We start from the raw sequence: 23,020 nt of genomic DNA on the forward strand, positions 1-23,020 counted from the left end.
TTAGCTGAAGAGACTTCTACTAGTAGATGTATGATGCCATGAGTATAATTAATAGTGTCTCAAATCCCACATACTCAGCAGTTCACAAAAGTTGTAGGGTTCCACAAAATGTGTGCAATCTTGCTTCTGCCTGCGTCTGCAAATTCTGCTTGATTATCTGTGGTCCTGGTCAGGCACATCTCCAAGACAGAATAGGCAACTTGTCTAAACTAGTCTGTAACCTGCAATTTGAGGATTTGGGCATAGATGAGATTGTATATAAATGTATTAAAGCGCTGTGAGCCAGCAAACTTGTCTAATACTCTTTCAGGAGAAGTTGGCATATGTGCTGCTGATGGGCAGCGACAGACCCCAGAAGTGGCCAGAGAAGTGCTAACAGCAGCTTGTTGCACCAAGGGGCAGTCCTTTGGAAGCATTTGCCAGATGATGGCACCTGTGGCAGTCTCCTGTGGAAGCGAACATACACTTGCAGACAAGGTAGGCAGGAAAAAAATCCAGTGCAATGAGTGTTCAAGCCCTGTGCCACACGTCAGCGCTTCCCATGGAGTGACAGCTACATGCAGACCTCGTTGCTCCATAACAGAATGATGGCGTTCAGGCCCTCAGCTGTCTGGTGCCTGCCATCTTGCATAAGAGAAGTGAATACCTTTTGTGTATTCACAGTATGATTTTTAAAAAAAAAAAAAAAGACAAATAAGACAAAGCCCGTATTCTCCTAACAGCCTGAAACTGTTCCAAATTTTATTTCAGTCACTAAGCCTAATGACAAAGCCATCTCCTCTAAATGCCCTGTCAATAACAACATGAAATGTAATTCCCAGATGTTAGTTGTATGAATTATATCATCATCATCACTAATGGCAAGCTGCTCACGTGAGAGAGATAATTATGAGATGCAAAGCCTTTGATTAGGGAATACATTGCAGTCAAGTGGAAGATTTACTGCACAACACAGAGAAGCATACCCAACTGTGCCAAATATTTATGCCATCAGCTATGACTTCAGGCAAGGTTTTAAAAGATACAAGTCCATTTTTATGGACAGTGTTGCTGAGATTTGTTAAACATCTTTCTTTTACATGAAAACATGGGTGCTATTTTTTACATATTTTCAGTATGGCTTGGATTCCTTATCTCATAAGTTGCATGAGAGAAACATTTCAGAACTTGGAAACTGTAAAATAATATTCCTAAAAATAACACTGCAAATAACTAAAAATATAAGAACTTTTTGTTCTAAATTAAAGATCTGTATGTCACAAAATTCTATCTAATCTGTTTTTCATGGGGCAGCCCCTCTCTATTAAATGGATTTTTGGCTGCTGTTCCATGGAGTATAAGCTTAACATCCAGTACATCCTCTGTATGAGGGAGCTGTAGCCTGCCCTTACCAGAGGATGAGCTCAATAATTTGTTAGTTCTTTTTTATCTCTAACTATGATGATCCTGCTTAAAAGCAGATGACTGAGTTTCCATTCTGTAGCTCCTAGTGTGTGTGTGGGAATTCACTATAATTAAATCTTATAAAATCCTCTTATTCCCAATATAAATAGTTCTCTGACATAGGCTATTCCCCAGAGTCTACATCATAGCCCAAGGAAAACAAAGAGCAGGAGCAGTTACTTACTTCCTCTTAAATATTTGATCATTTTGGACAAACTTCTGCCCTGATTACAGTAGCTGCAAGCCTCACTGAAATTAATTATTTTTGAGGCAGAATTTGGATTACTGGTTTTTCTCACTTTTAACGTTACTTTGAATAATGACTAAACTAGCATGTATTTTAAGCTATGTAAACAGCAAGACAATAGTGTGAATTGTTCTACAAAATGTAGTGTTGTGGTTCCCATTTTGTACTGGAAACAAAAGCACATAAATCCTGTTTGACAGTATTTGAGATTGAAAGTGTACTGGCAAAGGAAGAGCTATATGCCTCATTAAGCAGATTTACCAAAACTGAAGGATCCTCTTAGCTTACAAGTATGGATTATAGCAATATTATTAATAATTTGCAATGATACAATACTAATTCCAAGCACATTGCAACCTTTTATCCCCACTTAGGGTTTGGGATAATGGAGCACATGGGCAAAAACTCTTGTCCAACAGTACATGATGAACCAGCAAGAGCTTTGGGTGTTTATCCAGTCCTGTGACCTATTTGCTGAATGATGCTGCCTCCCTTGTACGTGGGGACTTTGAAACTGCACCACCAGAGAGCACTGTGCTATTTCTGCACAGCCTTTCTTACCTTCCCCTGCATGTTTAAAGACCTATTTTATTTAGTTGGTTTTGGTTGGGTTTTTTTTCCCATGCTCCAGTAGAGCTCAATTGTTGTGATTATATTGGGATTCCCAAACATTTTGGTATCATTGCCCTGTGTGAACCAATAGCCCTTAGTTGCCCTGACCAGCCTCACCTGGGACCTTCACTCCACTTACGGCCCAGAACTCCCATTTAAGCTCAGTTTTGGGCTTGGGGACCTTGTCTGAGCTATGTTGTAGGGGTGCTGGCCTGCACTCTTGTCCCCTGGGTGGACCTGCGACCTGTGCAGTAGGTAGCCTGACTCCTAGATGGACTTTGGACTCACAGGGTGGCTTGTGTCCAGCCCTGTCTCCTTTTGCTCCTCCCTGGAAGGCCTGTTGCCTGATTCATCCCCTCACCATGTCTGGGATGAGTGATGGCCCCTGTCACCAGCACTTGGCTCTGCCTGCCATGGTTGGATGTGGTGGGCTCGTGTGCTGGTTGGTGAGGCCACTGGCTGTGCTGGGCTTGCCTGGGGCTCACCCTTCTTGGAGCAGCCAGCCCTCTCTGCACCTTGACATGTCTAACTGACCCATGATCTGGAAAACCTGCTGCTGAAAATAAGCCATGACATTCAGGTACCAAACTGTCTTGTTTCTGCTCCTTTTGACATATTTACCATGAAAGCATCATCTATTTCATGTAAAAAAATCCCATGTAATTACATATTCCAAGAGTCTAAAATCCCTGTCAGAAAAGGGGAGGCAATAAATGGCATGTTTGGTGGGAAAATATTTTGCTTACTGTCACCTAATTTCCCCTGTCTTTCTGAACTTCTGGCATTCTCTTTGTAGCCTGGATTCTTGTCATACAGTTAGAATACTTCTTGAACTGGAAAAGAAAGCCCTCCCCCTTAATTAGAATGCTGGAATTATTTAAAATGTTGGAAAACCCACAGCAACCTTAGCTCCAGACAGAGATCAAATACGGAATAAACTAATAGTTTAGTAGGATGTGAGAACTTCCCATTTAAGTGTCTTTCACCAGTGAAATTTGCATGTATTTATGTAAGCATTAAAAAAAGGCAATCAGTGTGGGAAATGGCTTTTCAGCTAATTCCTGGATCCATTTTATGCAAAGAAACAAATCAAGTTTTTCTGAGGATTTGTTTTCAACTCAAGCTTCAAATACTTTGCAGGAACATGTCAAAAAAGACAACCTTTTTCATTTTTGTTGAAATGTTCTTCGGAAGATCGAAGTACCACCTTAATGCTTTTAAGTTTAGTCATGGAACTGAGTTATGGATACTCCTTAATCATTTAATAGGACATACAATAAATGTTCTTTAGGCATTTCAGCAGAAAGGTTAGGAAACTACTCATTCATTTCTTACGCAGCTTGTTAGTGTTGGTACAATTTTTAAGGGATCTCAGCCCTGGCAGCAGCCTTTTGGAGGACTGTAGTAAAGCCAACTTCATAACTATCCGAACGGAATAAAAATCAAATATATGATTATAGGGATTTCTAGACAAGGAAAAACTCATAAATTAAAAGCACTTCAATGGAAGCTGTCCCTGTAAATAAGCTGTTTAGCCCTGTTTATAAGAAGGAAGTGTTGATCTAAAGAAGGCACCAGGACAGAGAATTCCAAAGCAGTCTCCGTGCAGGCTGAGCTGGGGTATGGCAGTGAAACGGCAGTCTTGTATGTTATGTGTCAGAGCGCAAATGTTCATGAAACAGAAGGTATTTCGTGTAAAAAATTAAGTTCTTTATTGGTTTTCCACAGTGCATGCCTTTCTTTCTGTATGTGTAACATTGATAAAACTGTTACAAGGAATGGAATGGCCTTTGATGCTGTGTATTTGAGTAAGTAATGCACAGCAGCAGGTGTCAAATTAGTTTTGCTGTAATTAAAGCTCTTTCTTTCTTGCTCTGTAACTGTGGGCAAGTCATTTCACTTGGGTGTGTCTCTGTTCCTTCCTGACCTATTGCCATCTTGGTCTCTCTGTCCGAAAAAAACACCTGCTTAAGCTATCACCTATTTTATACTCTGGAGAAGTGGGGAATCTTGGGTGCCAGTGAAATACTGTAATCTCTCTGTTACACTGAGAGGCTGACTTGCTGTTTTATCTCTGATGCTGTTATGATTACCTGTATCATTTCGTCTCAAAGTCATCATTCTTCACCATCAGTTTTGAAGTATTTATCCAAGTCACCTTGATGTATACCTATCTCATGCCCATCCCCATCAGTCCCTGATCTTTCTTCCCATACCAACAGCTAATGTGAGATTTAAACTTTTGTTACTGCTACTCCCCCAGATTGATTCAGCACCACTTTTTAAGGAGAAAACACAAAGGCTTTTTTTCTCTTGGTGTTTTATTACTTGTTACTATATGACAAAACAAATTTATTACAGAGCAGACAGGCAGCATTTAGCATTGCTAAACAGAAAATCACTTCCTAGTTTTGCCCTTCTATGCCCTGGTGAATAAAAAGCTCCTTTCCCTCAAACTGTTTCTGATATGGATCAACACCATGGCAAAGATGAGTTTAGGACCTGCTTGGAACTTGTCTGGGCTAAGGGCTGAGAAAGGAAGGGCTGAAAGAACTAGAGTTGCACTTTTCAGCTCCTTACTATCAACTTGCAAATAGCAAGGGCTGAGAAAAAAAGGAAGGCCTTGGCGGTGGGGATTTACAGCTCTTCTGTTTCACCATTCCTTGGCACATTGATCTCAGTATGGTACTCAGAGGAGTCTCCTGAAGGCATCCAAGGTATTGGGGTTCTGTTGAAGGAGGGTCTGTTGCTGAAATTTTGATTATATATCATAAGAGATTCTGGAAGCAAAGGGCAAATATCAAACTGAGGCACTTTGAAGGTCATCCGTTTGGCTGCTTTCTCAAAACCCCCGTAAGGCATGGCAGTCCTGGCATAGGGGAATACATGGCGTTAGCAAACACAGCATAGGTAAACACCAGGATTTAGAAAATAAATAATCAAAGTTATTGAGATTGTAAATTTTACCACTGTTGCCAACAAATCCTTCCCAAGAACATACAACGTATCCATTGCCTATGTACTAAGAAAGATTTAAAAACAAAAAAACCCCCTTCTTTTCTCCTGTGCAGTTCCTTCATCCCTGTTGCATCAATCTCCATCAAACCGTACAACTTTCACACCTGTTGGTACCCTGTACATGTAGGAGGCAGAGGCTGCACTATTGCAGAAATGAGTGGGATTTGGGTACTGATGTCCTGAAGCTATGGAAGCGTGTGGCAAAATTATATCGAGAGGTTAACAGAAAATTGTTGCTGCCCTAGAAATATTTGCAAAACTTTCAGTTCTTATCAGAAGCAGCAGGAAGATCCTGATTCTTATCTGAAGTACTGTGTAGTTTATGGTTTCTGATTGTTAAGTATTTTTCCTGAACCTTTGAACTTTAAATGGCTGCAGTAATAAACAGCGGCAAGCTAAATCGCCCTGGTCAAATGGGGCAAGAAAGAAAGGGAAATAGGATTAAAGTCCTCTTATCCTGCTGCGTCAGTTTTCTGTCCGTAAGCTGAATTAAAATCTCTAGCTCTTAATGTATTTTCTCTTTGTAGGCCTCCAAACATTTCATCCACAGGAGACTGTGCTGAGCAACATGTCATGCGACTAAAACTTATTTACATTGCACAAGACAGAAGGGGTATGGCTGGGGTTATTGTGTTTTCTCATGCTAAATAAAATGAATTGAATAACCAAGAAGACTTACCGGTTAAAAGACTTGTAATGGGGGAAATCAGCTTTGGGGCTATATGACAGTAAGTCAATGGTGTACTGACTTTTGTCCTCGGGGCTGATACCCATTGCTCGTTCCCAGGGGGTGATGTAAGTTTTAAATAAAGTGATTTTTTTGCCTCCTGACTTTCCATCTGTAAACAGAGAAAGGTAAAACGATAGTTAGATGACACTTACTCTAAATACATTGCCTTTCTGTATTCTGCTACTGCAGTTGAGACACCAGCTTGATTTCCAGATTCTGTTAACTCCTAGATCAAGTCTGAGACTTTATGGGTAGATTTCTCTTTTAAAAGACCGTCACATGCCACTTCGGTCCTTTCTACAAAAGCAGGTGTACCACAGGCTGAGAGACACTCATCCAGGAATTTGCATTAGAGCATATATTTGAAAGCTAATTTTTCATTGCTCTTTCTGGTTGCTCAAATAGAAACGTCTTACCCCAAGAACCAATGTCCTTACTCTATCACCTCTTTCGCTACCTCAAGAGAAGCTTTATACAAGGCAAAATGCTATCTAATTTCATAATTTACTTCTGTGTTCCCTGTCTGATCTTAGCAGACATAACCGCTCTACATAAACCTCCTCCTCGTCACCAGATGCAACAAACGACTGTAAACTCCAAAACTAGGCTCAAACTTTGAAGTTAGCTCTAACTGATCAAAAACCTTTAACCATCATATTTCAGGGTCTTGGCAACCCACAACCATCTTTACTAACATCTTCCTCTGTAGCCTATATTCTTGAATGAATAAAATTACCATCTGCCTCAGTGTTTTTATAGGTTGACATTGTCTTTATGATTACGTGAACAGACATCCATATTCTCTGCCTCCTGAGCCAGGATGTTAGAGACAGGTCTGGCTCAAATATCTCAGCATGGCTAAAAGCAGTTTGAAAATATGACGGGGTATCTCTCTGGAAGTTAAAATCCTGTCAAGGACAGAGCTGAGTTTGCTGCTAAGTCAGATACTTGATTGCCAGAAATTTTAGGTTAGCTTCTGGCTGCTTGATTAAGAAAATGAGCTTAGACAAAGGTTTTCATTCTGTGTGCCTCTTTTTTTTACTTCTCTTTTTTTTTTCCTTCCAGTTGCGTATAATACCACCTTGATAATAAGAGCATTGGTTGTGTATTGATATGTAGCAACCTCAACCTTCAGAAACCTTAAAACTCCTGAGCAATGACTTCCGCTACACTTAATTAGGGCAGATGGGAATAACAGGTTAATGGAGTTAGACATTCTGGTGCTTTCATGGTGCTATAGTTTGTGTAGGAAACATAAATCCTTGTGAAGTAAGTGGCAAAGAATGAACACTATTACTCTTATCTGAAACTTTCTTTATCACACCTTCTTTCATTGTCTTGCTTATTTTCTTCAAACCTTGCCAAACCCTGGGCTTTCCTGGTTTCAGAGAATTGCAGACACGTACAAGAATCTAATTTTAATTAAAAAAATAAAAGCAACTGCCCCCCTCTTTCTGTGTGAAGGACTTAAGTAGTTTAGAAGTAAATTGATTGCTAAGGTTGAAGAATATAAGCAGTTGGGATCCATCTCTGCAGTAAAAGCTGTGGGATGATGTTAATCCTCCTTTTCCCTGCACACAGAAATAGGATAACAATGGAGAAAAATCTCCTGTAAGAAGACAGAGTCTACACAGATTTCTTTTTCACAGGGATGCCCAGAAATGTAAAAGCTGATTTTGATATAAAATGCACATTCTTCCAGAATGTAAATGAAAACCCTTGGATTTTACAAGTCACTCATTGGGTAACTTACGACAGTGGTTCCCGGTTCCCAAGCAAATTTGCTTTTTGTTGTAAAATCCCATGGGGGCTGTTAAAATAGCTGTTTTGCCTGCTGATTTTCATACAAGGGATTTGGTTCTAGAGGTTTCTGGCCAAACTAAACAGAAGATAAAATTAAGCAAGGACTAAATTAAATGAAAAATACTCATAAAGATATTGCTTCGGTAGACTGGTGGTGATTACCAGGTAACTTTTAGAAATATCACTGCTCCTTTCTGAAGATTATCCAAAAAGTGCTGGTTTTTTGGGTGAAAACTTTGATTTGAAATCAGGGCTGGTGTACTCAAGACTGATGGGTCAGGTCAGACTACTGAGCTAACGAGCTAATACTACTATCTCCAGCAGCGGTCAGCATGAAACCCTTGAAAGGAAAGGCTATGCCACACTGGCATACTGCTCTATTAACCTTAGCAGCTCAGTAGTTAAGTTTCCCATCATTTCTTTGGTCCAGCCAAGGCAGGTATCTCTGCTTTTTGCCTATGACTGAGCAACACAGAAGCATGCAAACAAATCAAGCTAAAGGCAGTTCAACTTTTCTAGACTTGGCAATGGAACTTAGTTCGGAGGAATTCAGGTTTTAGTCAAATTAATTTATTGTCCTTAAGAGGAAGGTTGGCACGAGCTCCGATAGCTTTAGCTATTTCTTGTTCTTGCGGAGAGATACTTGCCTTTGTCAGTACCATCGCCTCCTTCTCCACCGCTTCCAGCCGATTCCCCCGCGTGCTCCCCTTCGCCGAACCCAGAGCCTCCTTTGCTCCCAGGCTGAGGAGGACCAGCGGGATGCTGCTGCTTGGAGCCATGCTGCCCGGCTGTCACTCCTCCTACCATCCGCCCCTGGGCATAGCCACGAGCATCTTCCCCGTAATGCCCTCCTGGTGGGATGAACTTCTGAAAGTGATCCTAGGGCAGGAGAAAAGAGAGTAGGAATCCCTGTTACAGGACATGCTCCATTCGCATTTGCAGGGTTGGGTCCCAGAACATGAACTCCCGAGTCCCCGTGATATGAGCAGTTTTGTGTCTCAGTTACAAAACCAATAGCAGAACTTTGTGTGAGTTACTCTCTATATTCAGTGTAGAGCAGCTGTAGAATGGCAGCAAGGGAAGCACACCTTTTAATGGGCATCTCGTAGTCATTTTATATGACCAGGGTGAGAAAAGAGGGATCTGTGTGTTGTCCCCAGCAGTGATCAGTATGAAATACAGGAGGAAGAGAAAGGAAATACAGATTTTGCCAGAGCAGGTAAAGGTCCAGACAAAGATACACTGACTAACCTGTGGGAAAGCAAGCTGGACGAGAAATAGGAAGTGTTTCATGTCAAGGTTAAGGTAGCCCAATAAAGTCAGCTCGATTACAGTGTGTTATAGGGCACCAGAACAACAGGATACCCATGACAAAATAAAAACCTGAAAGATGACTGCCCCTATATCTTTTTTCCATATATATGAAGGTCTGCATGGGGAGGGGTGTTTATACATTGAGACAGACTGAAGAGATAGCAGCCTGGAAAACATGAAAGACTTCCTGGGGACCACAAGAGGAAAACGACAAAAAAGGAAGAGTTTTGTTTGTAGCAATATGTGCATTAACAAACCAAATCTAACCAGCAACAAGGCAAGAAAGCAAGCTGTATCCATCAGTAAAATCGAGTTGGTCTTATTTTCCAGGTCACCCACTCTCCCCAGTGGAGGCTAGAAGGCACAATCCCTGCAGTACACAGTGAAAGAGCAAACAGTCTGTGCAGAATTTATAGACCCTGTGGTGCCAGCACAAGGTCCTGTCTTTGCACACAGCAATTTTAGTAAATACTTGTGTAGCACAGAAACTGATATAATATGTTTAGAAAAATGTTTTATGTATTGGTCATGAGATCAAAGCTTGACTCCTATCAGATATAAAGAGGTACCTCTTGTGTATTACAGCCTGTACAACTGTATAGTACAAGTAACCTGAGTTATATATCACATATGGTCTTTCCTGTTGGACTCAGGGATTGGCTATAGATGCACAAAGATGTAACAAATACAGCTAAAGTGAATGAATCTGTGGTTCCTCGTGCTGCAAGGCTGTTTGTATAAATTCATCTCAAGCCATCCATGGGAGACGAGTGCCAACCTAAGGGCTGGCTCTCAAAGGGTTAAGGCTTTCTCAGGGCTCTTACACCTAGTACAGTTTAGCAAAAAGAAGCTTTCCAGGCTGTAAACAGGCTTCCAAGGCCAGCTGTTCGGTCAGCTAAAAATAGATGAGAAGTGAAAACCCCACAAGGCTCAAGGCAGAATTATCTAACCCTCTGCTCCCTGTGTCTCCAGCAACAGTGTCCAGGGTTTCACAGCAGGTCACCAGGCTGCAGCCCAGGCAGGCAGCCAGCTGCGGGCTGAAGTGGCAGAGCTGGTGCCCCCAGGGCCTTTAGGGACTGTCTGTCCTTCTCCTGGCTGTAGGGAATTCCCTTTTTAGGAACAGAGGAGATAATGTTCCCCTGAATGTCAGGAAGCACTGAGAGGGGAGAGGATTGTGAGCATTAAGCTGTGCGCAGGAGCTAGCAGGGCAATCTGTTCAATTATGCGTGGGAGCTATGTGGCTGTAAAAAGGCAAACTGAAAAAAAAAAAAGGGTATTTTGAGGGCTAGGGGTCAGAATGAGGTTATTCTCAAAACATTCATATATATGCAAAGTTAATTCTTCTACTGGTTTGCTCAATAATTTCAAAACAGGATTTGCATCTGGTTTCCTTCAAGTTTCACCCATGCTGTGTGCCCTTCCTGAGAATTAAATGGTTATTTCTATTCTCCTCTGGTTACTTACATGCACTCTCCTGCAAAAAAAAAAAAAAAAAAAAAAAGTCACAAAACATCAGCATAACATGAGCTACACTAAAAAGGGCTGATTTGATCTTGGGCACGGCAGTATTTGATGTGACCAGGAAGGGGCATCGTTGTCATCTGGTGTTATTTTAAATTGCAGTATTATCACTAAGCAGCAGTGAAGTTTCTCTGAAACACAATGTCTGCCTCAGGAAAGCCACACCTAAATCTTATTTAGCTGCAAATGAAATTAGTGTGATTGGTCTCAGGCTAGTTCATGATTCTTCATGGATCCGCTGGGAAAACATCCTGTCTTCAGCAGACATCCCCCTTCAGATGGGAAAGGTCCATTTTCCATGCAATACCCTGGTCTACTCACCTGCTAGAATAAAAATATAATTTCCTTTAGTTTTGGCCACCCCAATAGATTGTCTTAGCTCAAATTAAAAGGAGGCAAAGGCAAATTCATCTTTTTGAAATCTTGACCCTTTGTATGTTCAAACGAGCTCATTCCAAGAGAGTGGAGCTCAGGAGGGGCATCCTCAAGCAAGAGCCTGGACGCAGTCAAAGCTGGGAAGGTGCAGCTTTGTCTCCAGTACTTACAGCATTTCTCTGGTCAAGATGTTTGGAGTGAAATATGGCTTACACTGGAGGGGAACGCGTGTCTTGGGCCGTTGCTATCAGCAGGTGGAGCTTTTTCATATATGCATATTCACATCACAGAACCAACCTCTGAATTAGGGTTGGTTGACCCTGTTGGTGGAAGGCCCAGGAGAGAAGCCCAGGAGCGTCAATTGAGAAGCCTGATAACCTTCTCCTGGTGGCCCTGGGGACCTGGGGACACATCACACAGTCCCTCCATGGTAGGGTCAGCTCTGTCGCCCTGTCTGTGTGTTGCTAGAGGTAGTGGATGTTATCAGTCCCTGGGCTTCCCTAAATCCACTCTAACGAGAAAACGATTGTGGCAAGTTCATGTGATGCATAGTCCCCTGGGTTTGCTAAACAAATTGGGCTCATGCCTTTGAAGTCCTCAGTGCTAGCAAGAGCCTGATCCTGCAGACTGAGTGCCCTGATGGATGAATTCTGAATTCTCTAGAGCTACTGTATGTGTCTCATGAAAAACAGATAATGAAAGATGATCCAACTAATGGAGCTGAGATCTCCAAGTATCTCAAGGCCCTGACGTCACTGCAGGCAGTCCCCAGGAGGAAACACTGTGTGCTCCCTGTCGGCTCCTTGCTGTGCCCTAAAGTGAATGATTGAGACCACCAAATGTGTTTCTATTTCCACCCCACTGATGAAGAGCTTCCCAAAGGTTTGATGCCTATGTGGTTACTAACACTTCTGAAGTTACTGTGACTGCGTCCTCTCAGTGGCAGCCGCACAAATGCTCCTTAATGGTGGCATGGGAGATTTAAAATTCAGACACTTGTGTGCCTCGGTCCTTAATTTGGAGTTGCATAGCCTTAAACCTCTTAAACCTTTTTAAAAAAAAAAGGGTGAAACTTCAGCTGTTAAAGTAAGCTAATTTTTTTTTTAAACATGCTCCCCCAAGAGGCACAGCAGGTTGAGCTCCTGCTTTCTATTTCCAGGTCTACTTCTGACTTGCTGTTTAATCTTAGGCAAATTATTTTTCGCCTCTATGTCTCAATTTACTCATCTAAATAATGGGAATTTTTATTTAATACTACCCAAAATTATTTATATCTTATTTGTGTATTTTGTATTATCTTTGCCACGTTTTCTTTGTGGATGAAAGAAATAGAGTTTTAGAATTTTGGTTCAAAGTTTTCTCACAGTGCTCCAACAAACTGCCATGGAAAATAAAAGGCCTTTCTTCTCTGTCATTCTGCTGTTTCCACACCAGTCAATTCTCGAGTAAGAAGGCATCAGACTTCATGTTCAGTCTTCTACAGCTTTGGGTATAGTTGGGACCTCTAGGTCTCTTCTGCACCAGTCCATCTCCAGCACAGCGAGGCTCATTTTGTTAGAAAAGTTACATCTCAGCTGGCTCACACTACTTGGGTCATAACCTGAGACTCTCTCGTATCTCAGCTTGCGGTTATCCTGTAGCATTTGTTCAAGAGGTTTAATATTCTCTGCAGAACAGAATTCCTAGAAAGAATGCTTTTCCTAACATTTTCCCTTTAACCCTGCTTCCAGTCATCTTGACTCACATTCTTCTCAGTACATTAAGGGACAAACAGAGCCACCAGTGCACGCTTTTCTTCCTGCCACCTCTGCTTATTCCTCTGAGTTCTTGTTGAGCAGCAAAAAGATTGCAGTGTAACTCCTGCCATTATCCAGAAGAACAGTAATCCAATTCTTTAACCCTTTTTCATTTCTTATGTTTTGTTTCACAGCTGGTGTCTTAGCTTATCTGATGAGACCTCTTGACCTGAAGTCCAGCAGAAATCACTTGCCAACACATGTTCAGCTTGTTTTCATACAAGCGTTGCCAAGATGTGGAAACTGCATTTATTTTAACTTGTGGGTGACTCTGAGAAAGTACCAAGGTGGGGTTTTTTGTTTGTGAGTCTGGGTTTTTTTTGATGTACTACTGCTGATAATTGTCTACTCAGATATTGGTTATTCCACCTTCCTAATGGTTTTAATGTAAGATCCAGTAGGTAAAGCAGAAAAATGAGGAAAAAAAGAGGCAATTCAAGTCTTTCTATAAACTGTCTCCTGCATATAACCCAAATCAGGCCACAGGTTTTCACTGGCAAAAAGTCTATTTTTAAGGGCCCTCACTGTAAGAAAAACAGTGTAACAGCAACACCCAAAAAGTGTAGCTATGGTTTTGTTTTCAGATTCCACTTGATGATACCAAGAAGATCTTACACAGGGGTTCCCAAAGTGGAGGTGGGACCTTGAGAGGAGTCAGGGAAGTAACAAGTGGGGCTGTAAGGCTAAGAAATAGAGTTTCACAGGACGTTGGTGTGTTTGAGGCCAAACAAATTTAGCAATATGAAGTGGAGAAAAGGTCTGTGAAATTCTCATCTATTAATTGCTGAACAGTGAAGTGGGATTTAGGACACCCAGAGATAAGACTGAGACCCTCTCTGTGATTTTGGGTCATTCATTAATCTACCCCATGGTTCAGTTTCACTGTTAAAAAATAAACGTAGTAATTTCCTTCATGCTATAGTTGGTCAGATGCTACAGTAATAGAGCACATCATAGCAAGAGAGGATTTCATCATGCTCTTTCGTCAGTGGTAAATTGCATCTTGCAGCTGCACGGTGAGGTTGATAATATCCTCTGATACATGAAGAGAACCACAGTTCCTGCGACAGGGTGGAACAGCCTGGAGTGAGGAGAAGAAAACCCTCTTCTGATTTACTAGACAGGGCTCAGCAGAGCCCAGCTTCTCCAGCACAGCACCAAACAAGGAGGACGACACATGAACTCTCCCTGTTTGGCAGGATATCAGCGTGCTAAAAGTGTTAAACTCAGCCCTCCCTAAAAACATCCCCTTGTACTATATATTTGCAAGAGAGGATGGTCACAGTGTTGCAAACAACTATACAGTAGGTAGGGCATTTCATTTTGCTTCTGTTGGGAATGGTCGGTCCTTTTGACTATGGGTTTTTAGCTACTGTTTGCTTTTAACTGGATGGGTGGAGCCACTGCAGTGATAGAGAGTGGCATGTTCTCACTTTTGCATGGAGCAGTCTCACGTTCACGCACACACAATATATATGTTTTCTCCACTAAGAAGAAAACTCTCCTTAAGGAGTGTGATCTGGTTGTCCAGTGAGGTTGTTTGGCTGGAGAAGAAGGAGGAGGAGAGAAGCAGGAGGGTGGATCGATGACACATGACTGCTGAGATTTTCTCCCTTGTGTGGAAGGTTTATGGCTACAGCGCAGGCTACTCTGGGACCCCTTATATGGTTTGGATTTATTTTTATTAACCTTTCACTTTGTGTGTTTTTATATTACATTACCTTGCTGTTAAACTTTTTTTCTGGGGGAAAGAGACAATCTGTACTCCATCCCTGACCTTTCTTGCCCTGCTTTGCTAAGTGTGTCCTGAGAATATTCTAAGACAATTAAGAAATCTATAGTATAAAAGCAGAAAACACACCACGAGCTTTAAATCCCTTCACTGTCCCACAGCCTTAAAAGCATGAGGACTTCTTTGGGATGGGGAGCAAGGGACATGAAAATTAACTGGGAGGAGGAAGTTACTGGAAGTAGCAGTAGGAATTCTTCACTCTGCCATTATCTTCCTCCCACAGTTCTCTTTTGTTTTAGCCTTCTGTTCTGCATCTGCCTTTGAGCAGAGCCAGGAGCAAGAAAGGAAAGGAACAGAAAGCTAATCAAATATCGCAATCAAAAGGGCTTTTTGATGAAAGTTATTTGGTGCTAAAGTCAGGCACTGTCCTGATGGTTTGGAAGATAACAGTGAGGCCACAGATCTGTTTCCTTTACCTGCCCAAGAGCTCTCTAAGAGGATGGCTCAGTTGCTGTGATGGCTCAGCTTTTCTTCCCATTGCTCCGACTGCCAGCAAAGGTGCTAATTCATGCTGGCTGTGGTGATGGGAACAGTTATCCATGGAGGCGGTGGATGCAGCCTGGCAGAGTCCCTGCACAGAGCGCACAGGGCAGCCAGCAAATGCTAACAATTATGTTTGTGATCCTGCTGAGCTGGCCCGGAGTGAGGGCTCTACAGTAAACCTGAGGTCTTTCTGCACTGCCCCATGGAGATCTGTTATCTCTGCCGTGAATGTGGAGAGAAGATAGCTCTGAAAGTGAATCCTGGAGGATTTTAAAGCAGAGTACCTGCTGCTCTTTGGAGACCACGCCATTGTTCTCACATAACAAAGCCATAAAGAACATCCTAGGCTTGTTAGGGTTTTGTCTAACCCACAAATACATTTATCCACAGCACAGTACCTTACAGTCTTGCTCAAAGAGCTTGGGAGTAGAGGTGTTCTTACAGAATAGAGGGAGAGATTCACTACAGAAAGGGTATGGAGTGAAAGTGAGGCACAGATGAATAAACTAAGCAGGAAAAACGGCTAGCAAAAATGAAGCCTTTGTAATGTCAGTCTTGGTGGGTCTCTGTGCATGTCCAGTTTTGAGGCAGTTTGTCACAACTCATTCACTTTGCATTTCTCTGATTGGTCCCTGATTTAAGGGACACCCTCAAATTTTTGAAAGTTTGGACTTCAGCCTTTTTATTCCCTCACCATATTATTTTCTCACTTCTCACTGCAGCAGATTCTGACATATGAACTTGGCCCTCATATGTTTTAGGAGCTCTGAGATTGCTGATTATAAAGGCAGCTTGTGTTTCTCTAGGATTTTCATCTGAAGAGGACAAAGTTCAACACACCATTCATTCTCACATCCTTTCTAGGAGATGATAGCTCACTGAAGAGATGAACTACCTAAAGCAAAAAGAGATGAAGAAGCTGCCCGAAGTCTAACAACATCGGGTATGCTTGCTGTATCTCGGGTCTGTCATCCCTGATCCATAATCTGACCTACTGTTGTAATTTTGATGACTTTTTTTTTTCAGGCATCTTTCCACATTCTGCTTCCCAAATTGTCATTTTGGGAAGTGAACTACAAAGTTTTACTTCTTGCTGCTTTTGAAAACATCAGAGGGCTAAAAAAATAGCATGTTTTCGTTTGGCAGGTTGACTTTTATTATTTTGCTTGAGTTTCCTTGGACTGGAAAATAGATGCCATAAAGGGATAAAATGACACCAGATGAATTTTAAAAAACATCAGAAGATGAGATGCTACATCAAAAGGCATATGAACCTGAAACATTTTCTATTTGTTTTACTGAACCACTGACAATGGTGTGAAAGGACAGTTTCATTTGTAAAAGTTTAAGTATTTTTGGAAGACTTTACACCAGCAGCTAACTGTAGAGAGAAGTTTAAGAAGATTAAATAGCAGTACTAGCTCATGGGAAAAGGGGAAAAAAAAAAAGAATTTCTGAATTTATACACCATATCTGATAGGAAAATACTTTAGAAGAAAACAAACATAGCTTCTAACAAATAAACTGAAGATACTGCAGTGTCAGGGTAGAGGTTTCTGTCTGAATTTTCATTTATGGAACTTCTTGCAGAATGTGCAGAGGGCTTTGCCCAGCCAGAAGCATAAAAGTGTATCCTAGGCTAAAAATAGAACCGCACCTACTGGAGCTGAAGTCACACCTGGATGGATCATTTCCAACTTGCAAAGAAGAAATGGAATAGGTGCAAAAACAATTAGTCCTGCTCTGTGCGTCTCTGAACACCTGCCAAATGTGCGGTCCTCCCCCATCACTCAGTACAGAATTTTCTCGTGCTTCTGCATGTGTGATACCAAGTATTTGCCAAAGGAAACTAATGCTGCTGCCAAAAGGAAATAAAACTTGTGTTTTTATATAATTTTGGCTTTTTCCCGCACTTACTTGCTAGTAGATCCCCACCACCCTCACCCCAGCCATGCACAAAGGGACAGAGGAGAGCTTGGGCACGCTCCATTCCTGTTTCCCTTCAGTGTATGGAGCAGCTCTTTAGTTTTGATCTCTGACCTACCACAGAATTGTCGGTGAAGGCGTCAGGGTTATTCTCATAAATGAACTTCTCCACCCTCAGCTGACGTAATTTGAACATCTTGGATCCTTTGTTAGTGAGGAGAGAAAGCTCTTCTAGCATCACATCTCTGGGGATGCTGATCTTCTTCCCCAAGTTCAGCTTGGACACCTCCTGCGGCATGTCTACAAAACACAGGAAATGAGAGGCCTTAGGAAGTGCTCTGGTCCAAGTCTCTTGTCCATTGCTTCCCAGCATCAGTAGTAACTTCAAAGAATCCAAATTCTCTTCTAAATTAAGTTTTTGGGAAATAACCTGTACACCAATTTTTTACATTGATGACGCTTTGGATATAGATGGGTGGAATTTACTCTGGATTGCAATCACGGCAAATCTGCAGAGAAGAGTTGCATAAAGGTGGAGCCATAATGTGAGTAAACGTGTCCCAAATCTGCAGCACCTCAGTCAGTGCAGCAATATTCCTTCCTACTGCCTCAAAATGCACCACTGCCTTGTCTGCTTACTGCCCTGCACTCCTCTCCCCTCCTCTGGAATCAGATGGGTGGCAGTCAGCTCTTGGAATTGGGCTGACATACAATAAATAAAGACAACTCTGGCATGCTTTGGTTGAAACATTATCCTGAAACCATGGCAAGATTCAATGTTATCGTATATTTTTGTTTGTTTGTTTTGAGGAGAATTTTTAAAGGGAAAAGTACTTGAAGTTCTCTTCAAGTCTTAGTATGCTGGTTACTTGGTAAGTCCTTTTCCATTTAATTCTGTACCACCAATTATCCATCAAAACAATGGATTCATTGTTTTTTTTCAACAAATGTTTGTTCAAACATTTTCAGTGTAAAAATCTTGCAGAAATGCAATTAAAACTTTTCATTCAGGAACAAGCAACTTTCCCTAGGCTTTCTTTTTTCTGTATTAGGCAAGGTTAAGACCTCTTCTCCACCTCTGCATCTCATATACAACAGAGAATGAATCTCCATCCTTAAACTGGTATAAAATTGGTAGAAGCCCATTCATTTTATTAGACATTCTCTGAAGAAATTATTAGCTTTTTTAGCAAGCCAATTTTATGTAGCACTATTTCATAGCACAGGAGAAAATGTCCTTTAACTGAAAATTGGATTTTTACTTACTTGTTTATTTGAATAAAGGATTAGGGACAAACGGAAAAATAGATACCTGTACCCTAGCAAAGAAGTTTCTACAACCATTTTGGGAGGCTGAAGAAAGAGATAGAACTGAATTACTACTTTTCAAAACCTCTAAAAACCTTCTCCATGCTGTCAAAAGTAAAGAGAAGATAAGGATATCACAGTTAATGATAAATCACCCTACCCAATACACAGGTATTCTGTAGAAAGAAAAGTGTTCCAAGTTACATTCTTCCTGCTGTATTACCCTCTCTAAGAGACATTGACTTTTTCAACTAATGAGTACTGGAATCAAAGGAATTCTCTCACACAGAGGAAAGACAAAGGTTATAAGAGAGAGGGCAGCATAGACTATAACTAGGCACTGCAATATTGATACCCGTAAAAGATTCTCTTTCTGTTCACACTGATGAGCATCCAAATTAATGCTGCAGGACAGTATGGGTTTACAAAGTGTAATCTAGGTCAACGTTTGACCTGAGTATGTGCAATGCTTTTCAACAGTAAATTAGAAAATGTGAGGTGGTTGAAGTCTGAGCTTTAGTAATATTTGTGGCTCTGCCTAGTGGTATGTTCACCGCATGTCTTGCTCTGGGAATTCAGTCAGACAGGGTGTGAAATTTTAAAGGCTGAAGTTCAGGGCTGAAATCCAAACAATTCTCACGTGTGCAGTTTTGCATATCTTACCTTCGTGTGTCAGCTTCCCAATGAGCTTAGTGGACTTTTTCCTTTTAACAGGAGCAGGAGTCCCTGCAAGGGGCATTCCCACAAAGGGTTCTCTGCTTTGCTCTAAACACACAAGGAAATGGAGAATGAAACACTGGAAAAGTATTTCTTGCCTCTTTTTCAGTTGCCATCTACAGTTAAGAGATACACAGCCTTCATTTCACACACAAGTTCTTTTCTGTCCCTTCCACATGAAGGAGCTGGTGAGTGGTATCATCCCATACAGAATATTATCAGCAGGCCGTTGTGGTGTTCGCTGGAGAACTAGCATTATGGCACAAAGTATGGCAGCAGATCACAGCAGGACCATTGCCAAGGTGCCATACAGCATTGTCATCCAAAATAGGCATTTTAATTGCAACATGGCAGTCTCCCAGCACCCACATGTGCAACAGTGGTACTCTTATCATCTTGTGCTGCAGTAACAGAATGTCAGTTTAAAAATTTCCTCTATCATACCATATTATTATACCATGCAGTTATCGTTAGACATTAACATATATTTTTGTATGTCTATCCATGAGTTATTTGGGAGCATTTGGAATAACGTGCAAGTTTGGTTTGGATATTTAGATAGTCCTATTAGAAATGGAATGGGTATTCAGAAAACCACTAGACTGCAAGTTCTGAAAAAAAAAAAAGAAACAAAACAGAATGCTAAGTCATTCTGTCTTTTATGACTGTTACTGTTTTCTTACAGAAGGGCTGGAGGAAGAAGGCACAGGCAAACTTGTTAAAGGAAAAGTTGTTCGCCCGGTTTGTTTGAAGTCACTTGCACCTGTATCTTATGTATTGATCTCATATCATTTTGGAGGGGGGAGGAGAGGAAGAGGGAGATTTCTTCTGGTACAGTGTTCCCCATCTCTGTCCCCAGATAGGATGAGGGATCTGTACTGCAAAGTCAGGGAAAATTAGGAGAAATCTCAGCAATTTCACTTCAGGCAGCTTCTCAGAGTCCTTCTTGGGATTATCATACATAATGTAATTCAGGCAAATGTCTTGCCTTCACTTCAACACCATCCATGCCCAAACAACAGCATATCGGGGGACAAATCCTCACCTAATACAATACAATAGGAAGAAAAATGGGCAAAGACCCATTGGCTTCAGCAATAGTTAACCATCTCTGTTCTTGTGCTTCTTTGCACTTTAGTTGCTTAAAATTTCAGAACCAAAGACATTGAACTATGAGTTATATTTTAAAAACTAGCAAGCAAACAGCTGGCTCTAGCAGTTCATACACTGCCCTTGTTGTGATCAAGACATTTTTATCTCCTGTGTATTTTGCAGTTTCATTCCACCATTGCTCCATAGTTTTCATGTGATGAGGTGCTGATAACTACTAAAAGGAGTCCATCCATGGCAAAACCAGCTCCCATCACATTGGGAGATACTCTCTTAGTTTAGTTTTCCTTTCAGATTTTCAAGCTTTGCTTTTTAGTGAGATGCTGCCCATCCTGGTGTATTCCGAAAGCAAGTGTGAGCAGGTGCAGCCATAAAGCACGCACTCCACATTCTCCTCGAGCAGCCGGACATCTGCTTGGCTATATAAAAGAAGCGGGCCCTGCTTGACAGGACAGGGGTAATGCTGCCAGGAGGTGGTGGTGGGGGGTGGGGTGGGAGACTGTGGCCCGTCTGATGGATCATAAGACTGGCAAAACGGAGGGAAATCATTCGTACACCCCAAAACGTGGAATCCCTGGGGCAAGGCAGAAAGGGTTGGCCCTGGAGGGAAAGCATGCACCTCCAGCACACCCATTCCCAAGGAGCAGCAAGGGCAAGTCGGTCCCATTCTGCTGTCCTCCTTTACTAATCCAGCGGGAGTGGGGAGTGGAAAACCTGCTGCATGCAATTGTTCTAGTGTGAAGAAACGGGCAGCAGCCTTTCTCTATGGACAGGGTCCAGAGCTACACTGGGACTGCTGCTCTTTCAGCCACCCCACCGCAGGGAGGCTGCTGGAGCCCCCGTCCCTTCCTCCCCACTGTCCCATACATAAAACCAGGGCCACAATTATCCTTTTCTCCCCAGAGCTCCATCCTTTGGTGCAATTCTTCTGTCTTTTTCTGCACTGGTCTTTGAAGCAGTCATTTCCTTGGTTTTGCTGTAAACCAAACCACTCTTTTACCCTCTCCAGCACCTTCTCTAAAGCTATTTTCCAGCCCGGTCAACTCACCTCAGGTTTGCAGTGCCAGGGTCAGACCAGCTCCTGTGCCTGCCCCGGGGCTCGGCAGCGGGCTGCTTCCTCCCAGCCCGTCTCCGGGTGCTGCTGGGGAGGCTCGTCCAGCAGCCCCCGCTCACCCAGGGTGCCTGGGCGCAGGCAAGCTCTGCCCAGCACAAAGTGCTGATGCGAAGTGCTGTGAATTTGACTCCTGAAGGCTGCTCGCACAGGCATCCTGCGGTTATTAATAGCCAACGGAGCCGGAGGGCAGCTTCTCAGATAGCACCACCGCCAGCCCCGAGGAGAGGGGAAAGGAAAAGGTTGCTCCTCGGGCCTCCTGCAGTCGCTGCCTCAGTTCCCAATAGGACCAAGCACTCCATAGGTGCCTCACTTCTTCCTCCCCTCTGTTCAAATCAACGTGCCATTCCCTTCCCTCTTCCTATTGCATTTTAATGCAATTCATAAAACCTTCTCAATATCCTCTTTGTCAGTAATGCCTCAAAAGCTCTCTTGGGTCTTGCTCTGCTTTACACCCTCCTTCTGCCCCCTCCTCACTCCCTCATTCAACCCAGTGTCCTCTGGGCTCTCACACATAGTTCCTAAAATGCCAGGCACTCAAATAATACATCACAAAACACAGAAGAAAAATAATTGTGTGCATGAAGCGAGAAGTAGTAGTAAAACCACAAAGTCTAGAAAGCTATTTACAGAGTTCTAGGAAGCAGCTGTGTAATGTGTGTGGGAAACCTATTAGAATCAAATAGCAAGGAAACTAATTTCCTGATTCATGACAGAAATCGGGTTGATTGCCTGCAGTTGGTGCAGCTTTGTACATGCAAATAACTCCCCTTCTTTAGCTCCTGCTCATTATGAAGCAACCCTTCTTGTTTATTCCCCCATACCCAGTTGGGTTCTGGTTCTGAGATGAAGGGAACATATTTCATTTTACTGGATTACTCAAAGATGCACATACCTTTCAGCTTCCATGTAAAGCAGAAATCCTGCAGAAAACATTGTCTTCCTTCTTCCTTTTTCACATTGGATCAAAATAAAGTTGTCCACTGAATAAACCTAGAGTCTAGTGGGGGAAAAAAAAAACAAACACAGCTGTGATTGTAGCAGAAAACCCTCCGCACAGAGAATTGCGAGGAAAGTTGATATAAAGGGACATCAGGAGACAGTCACTTTCCCTTTTTCCTAGATTTTGCAGTTGTTTTTGCCTGCACCAAATGTGTATAAAACTTCCTGGTGTGATAAGTGGGTTGAAAGCACAAAGTGTTAACCCCCAGTAGTGTTTGGAAGATCCTGTAAAAGAGTGCTGTAACATACCTATGGGCAATAACCAGCAGTTATACTCTGCTTGGAGTCATAGAATCATAGAATGGTTTGGGTTGGAAGGGACCTTAAAGATCATTGACTTCCAACCCCCTGCCAGGGAGTCAGGGTATGTATGACAATCTCCTGGCCTAAAGTTTCCCATTTTCCTCTTGCTTGCATCCGTATAACCACTGTGTATACCTCATATTGTACCTATAGCACAGCTCTTATTCTCCCTCATTTCTATCTACTGTAACACCGTGGTGTAAGCTTTCCACTGCTGTGTCCTCCACTGAGCCCAGCAGATACACCAGAATGATTCTTGAGGGCCAGACGGCCCGAATCCTGTCCCCACACTCCCACGCTGGTGATCCAGGAGCTCGGTGATCCCCGGAGCTGTGCCAGTGTAAAACAGGTGTAGGGGGTAGCACAATTAAACGCCCACTGCCTGCTCTGGGCACCATCACAGAGCTTC

General features: G+C 42.3%; 1 protein-coding gene across 2 annotated transcripts; it reads right to left on the bottom strand.

The window, feature by feature from the left end:
• Positions 1–3,994: 3,994 nt before the first annotated feature.
• On the bottom strand, positions 3,995–21,448 carry MYOZ1 (myozenin 1). 2 transcript variants are annotated; one of them, XM_074154617.1, is made up of 6 exons: positions 21,244–21,448; positions 19,032–19,133; positions 17,179–17,360; positions 8,501–8,732; positions 6,000–6,159; positions 3,995–5,171 (listed from the first exon to the last, which is right to left on the bottom strand). In XM_074154617.1, the coding sequence occupies exons 2-6, from the start codon at positions 19,105–19,107 to the stop codon at positions 4,940–4,942; spliced, it is 882 nt and encodes a 293-aa protein (XP_074010718.1). In that variant the 5' UTR covers positions 19,108–19,133; positions 21,244–21,448; the 3' UTR covers positions 3,995–4,939. The 2 variants fall into 2 exon arrangements, with proteins under 2 accessions (XP_074010718.1, XP_074010719.1); XM_074154618.1 differs by lacking the exon at positions 19,032–19,133 and having other exon boundaries at positions 4,613–5,171.
• Positions 21,449–23,020: the final 1,572 nt, after the last annotated feature.

This window comes from Numenius arquata, chromosome 10, assembly GCF_964106895.1.
Source record: "Numenius arquata chromosome 10, bNumArq3.hap1.1, whole genome shotgun sequence".
In the NCBI taxonomy this organism is placed as follows: Eukaryota; Metazoa; Chordata; class Aves; order Charadriiformes; family Scolopacidae; genus Numenius; species Numenius arquata.

Bases quoted from the DNA above. Each gene is read 5' to 3' on its own strand.
- MYOZ1 (XM_074154617.1), bottom strand. From the start codon at position 19,107: ATGCCCCTTGCAGGGACTCCTGCTCCTGTTAAAAGGAAAAAGTCCACT. The intron at 6,160-8,500 runs GCAAGTATCTCT...CTCTGTTTACAG, and splicing joins AGGCGATGGTACTGACAAAG to ATGGAAAGTCAGGAGGCAAA. The intron at 5,172-5,999 runs GTAAGTCTTCTT...CCCCTATGCCAG, and splicing joins CATTACAAGTCTTTTAACCG to GACTGCCATGCCTTACGGGG.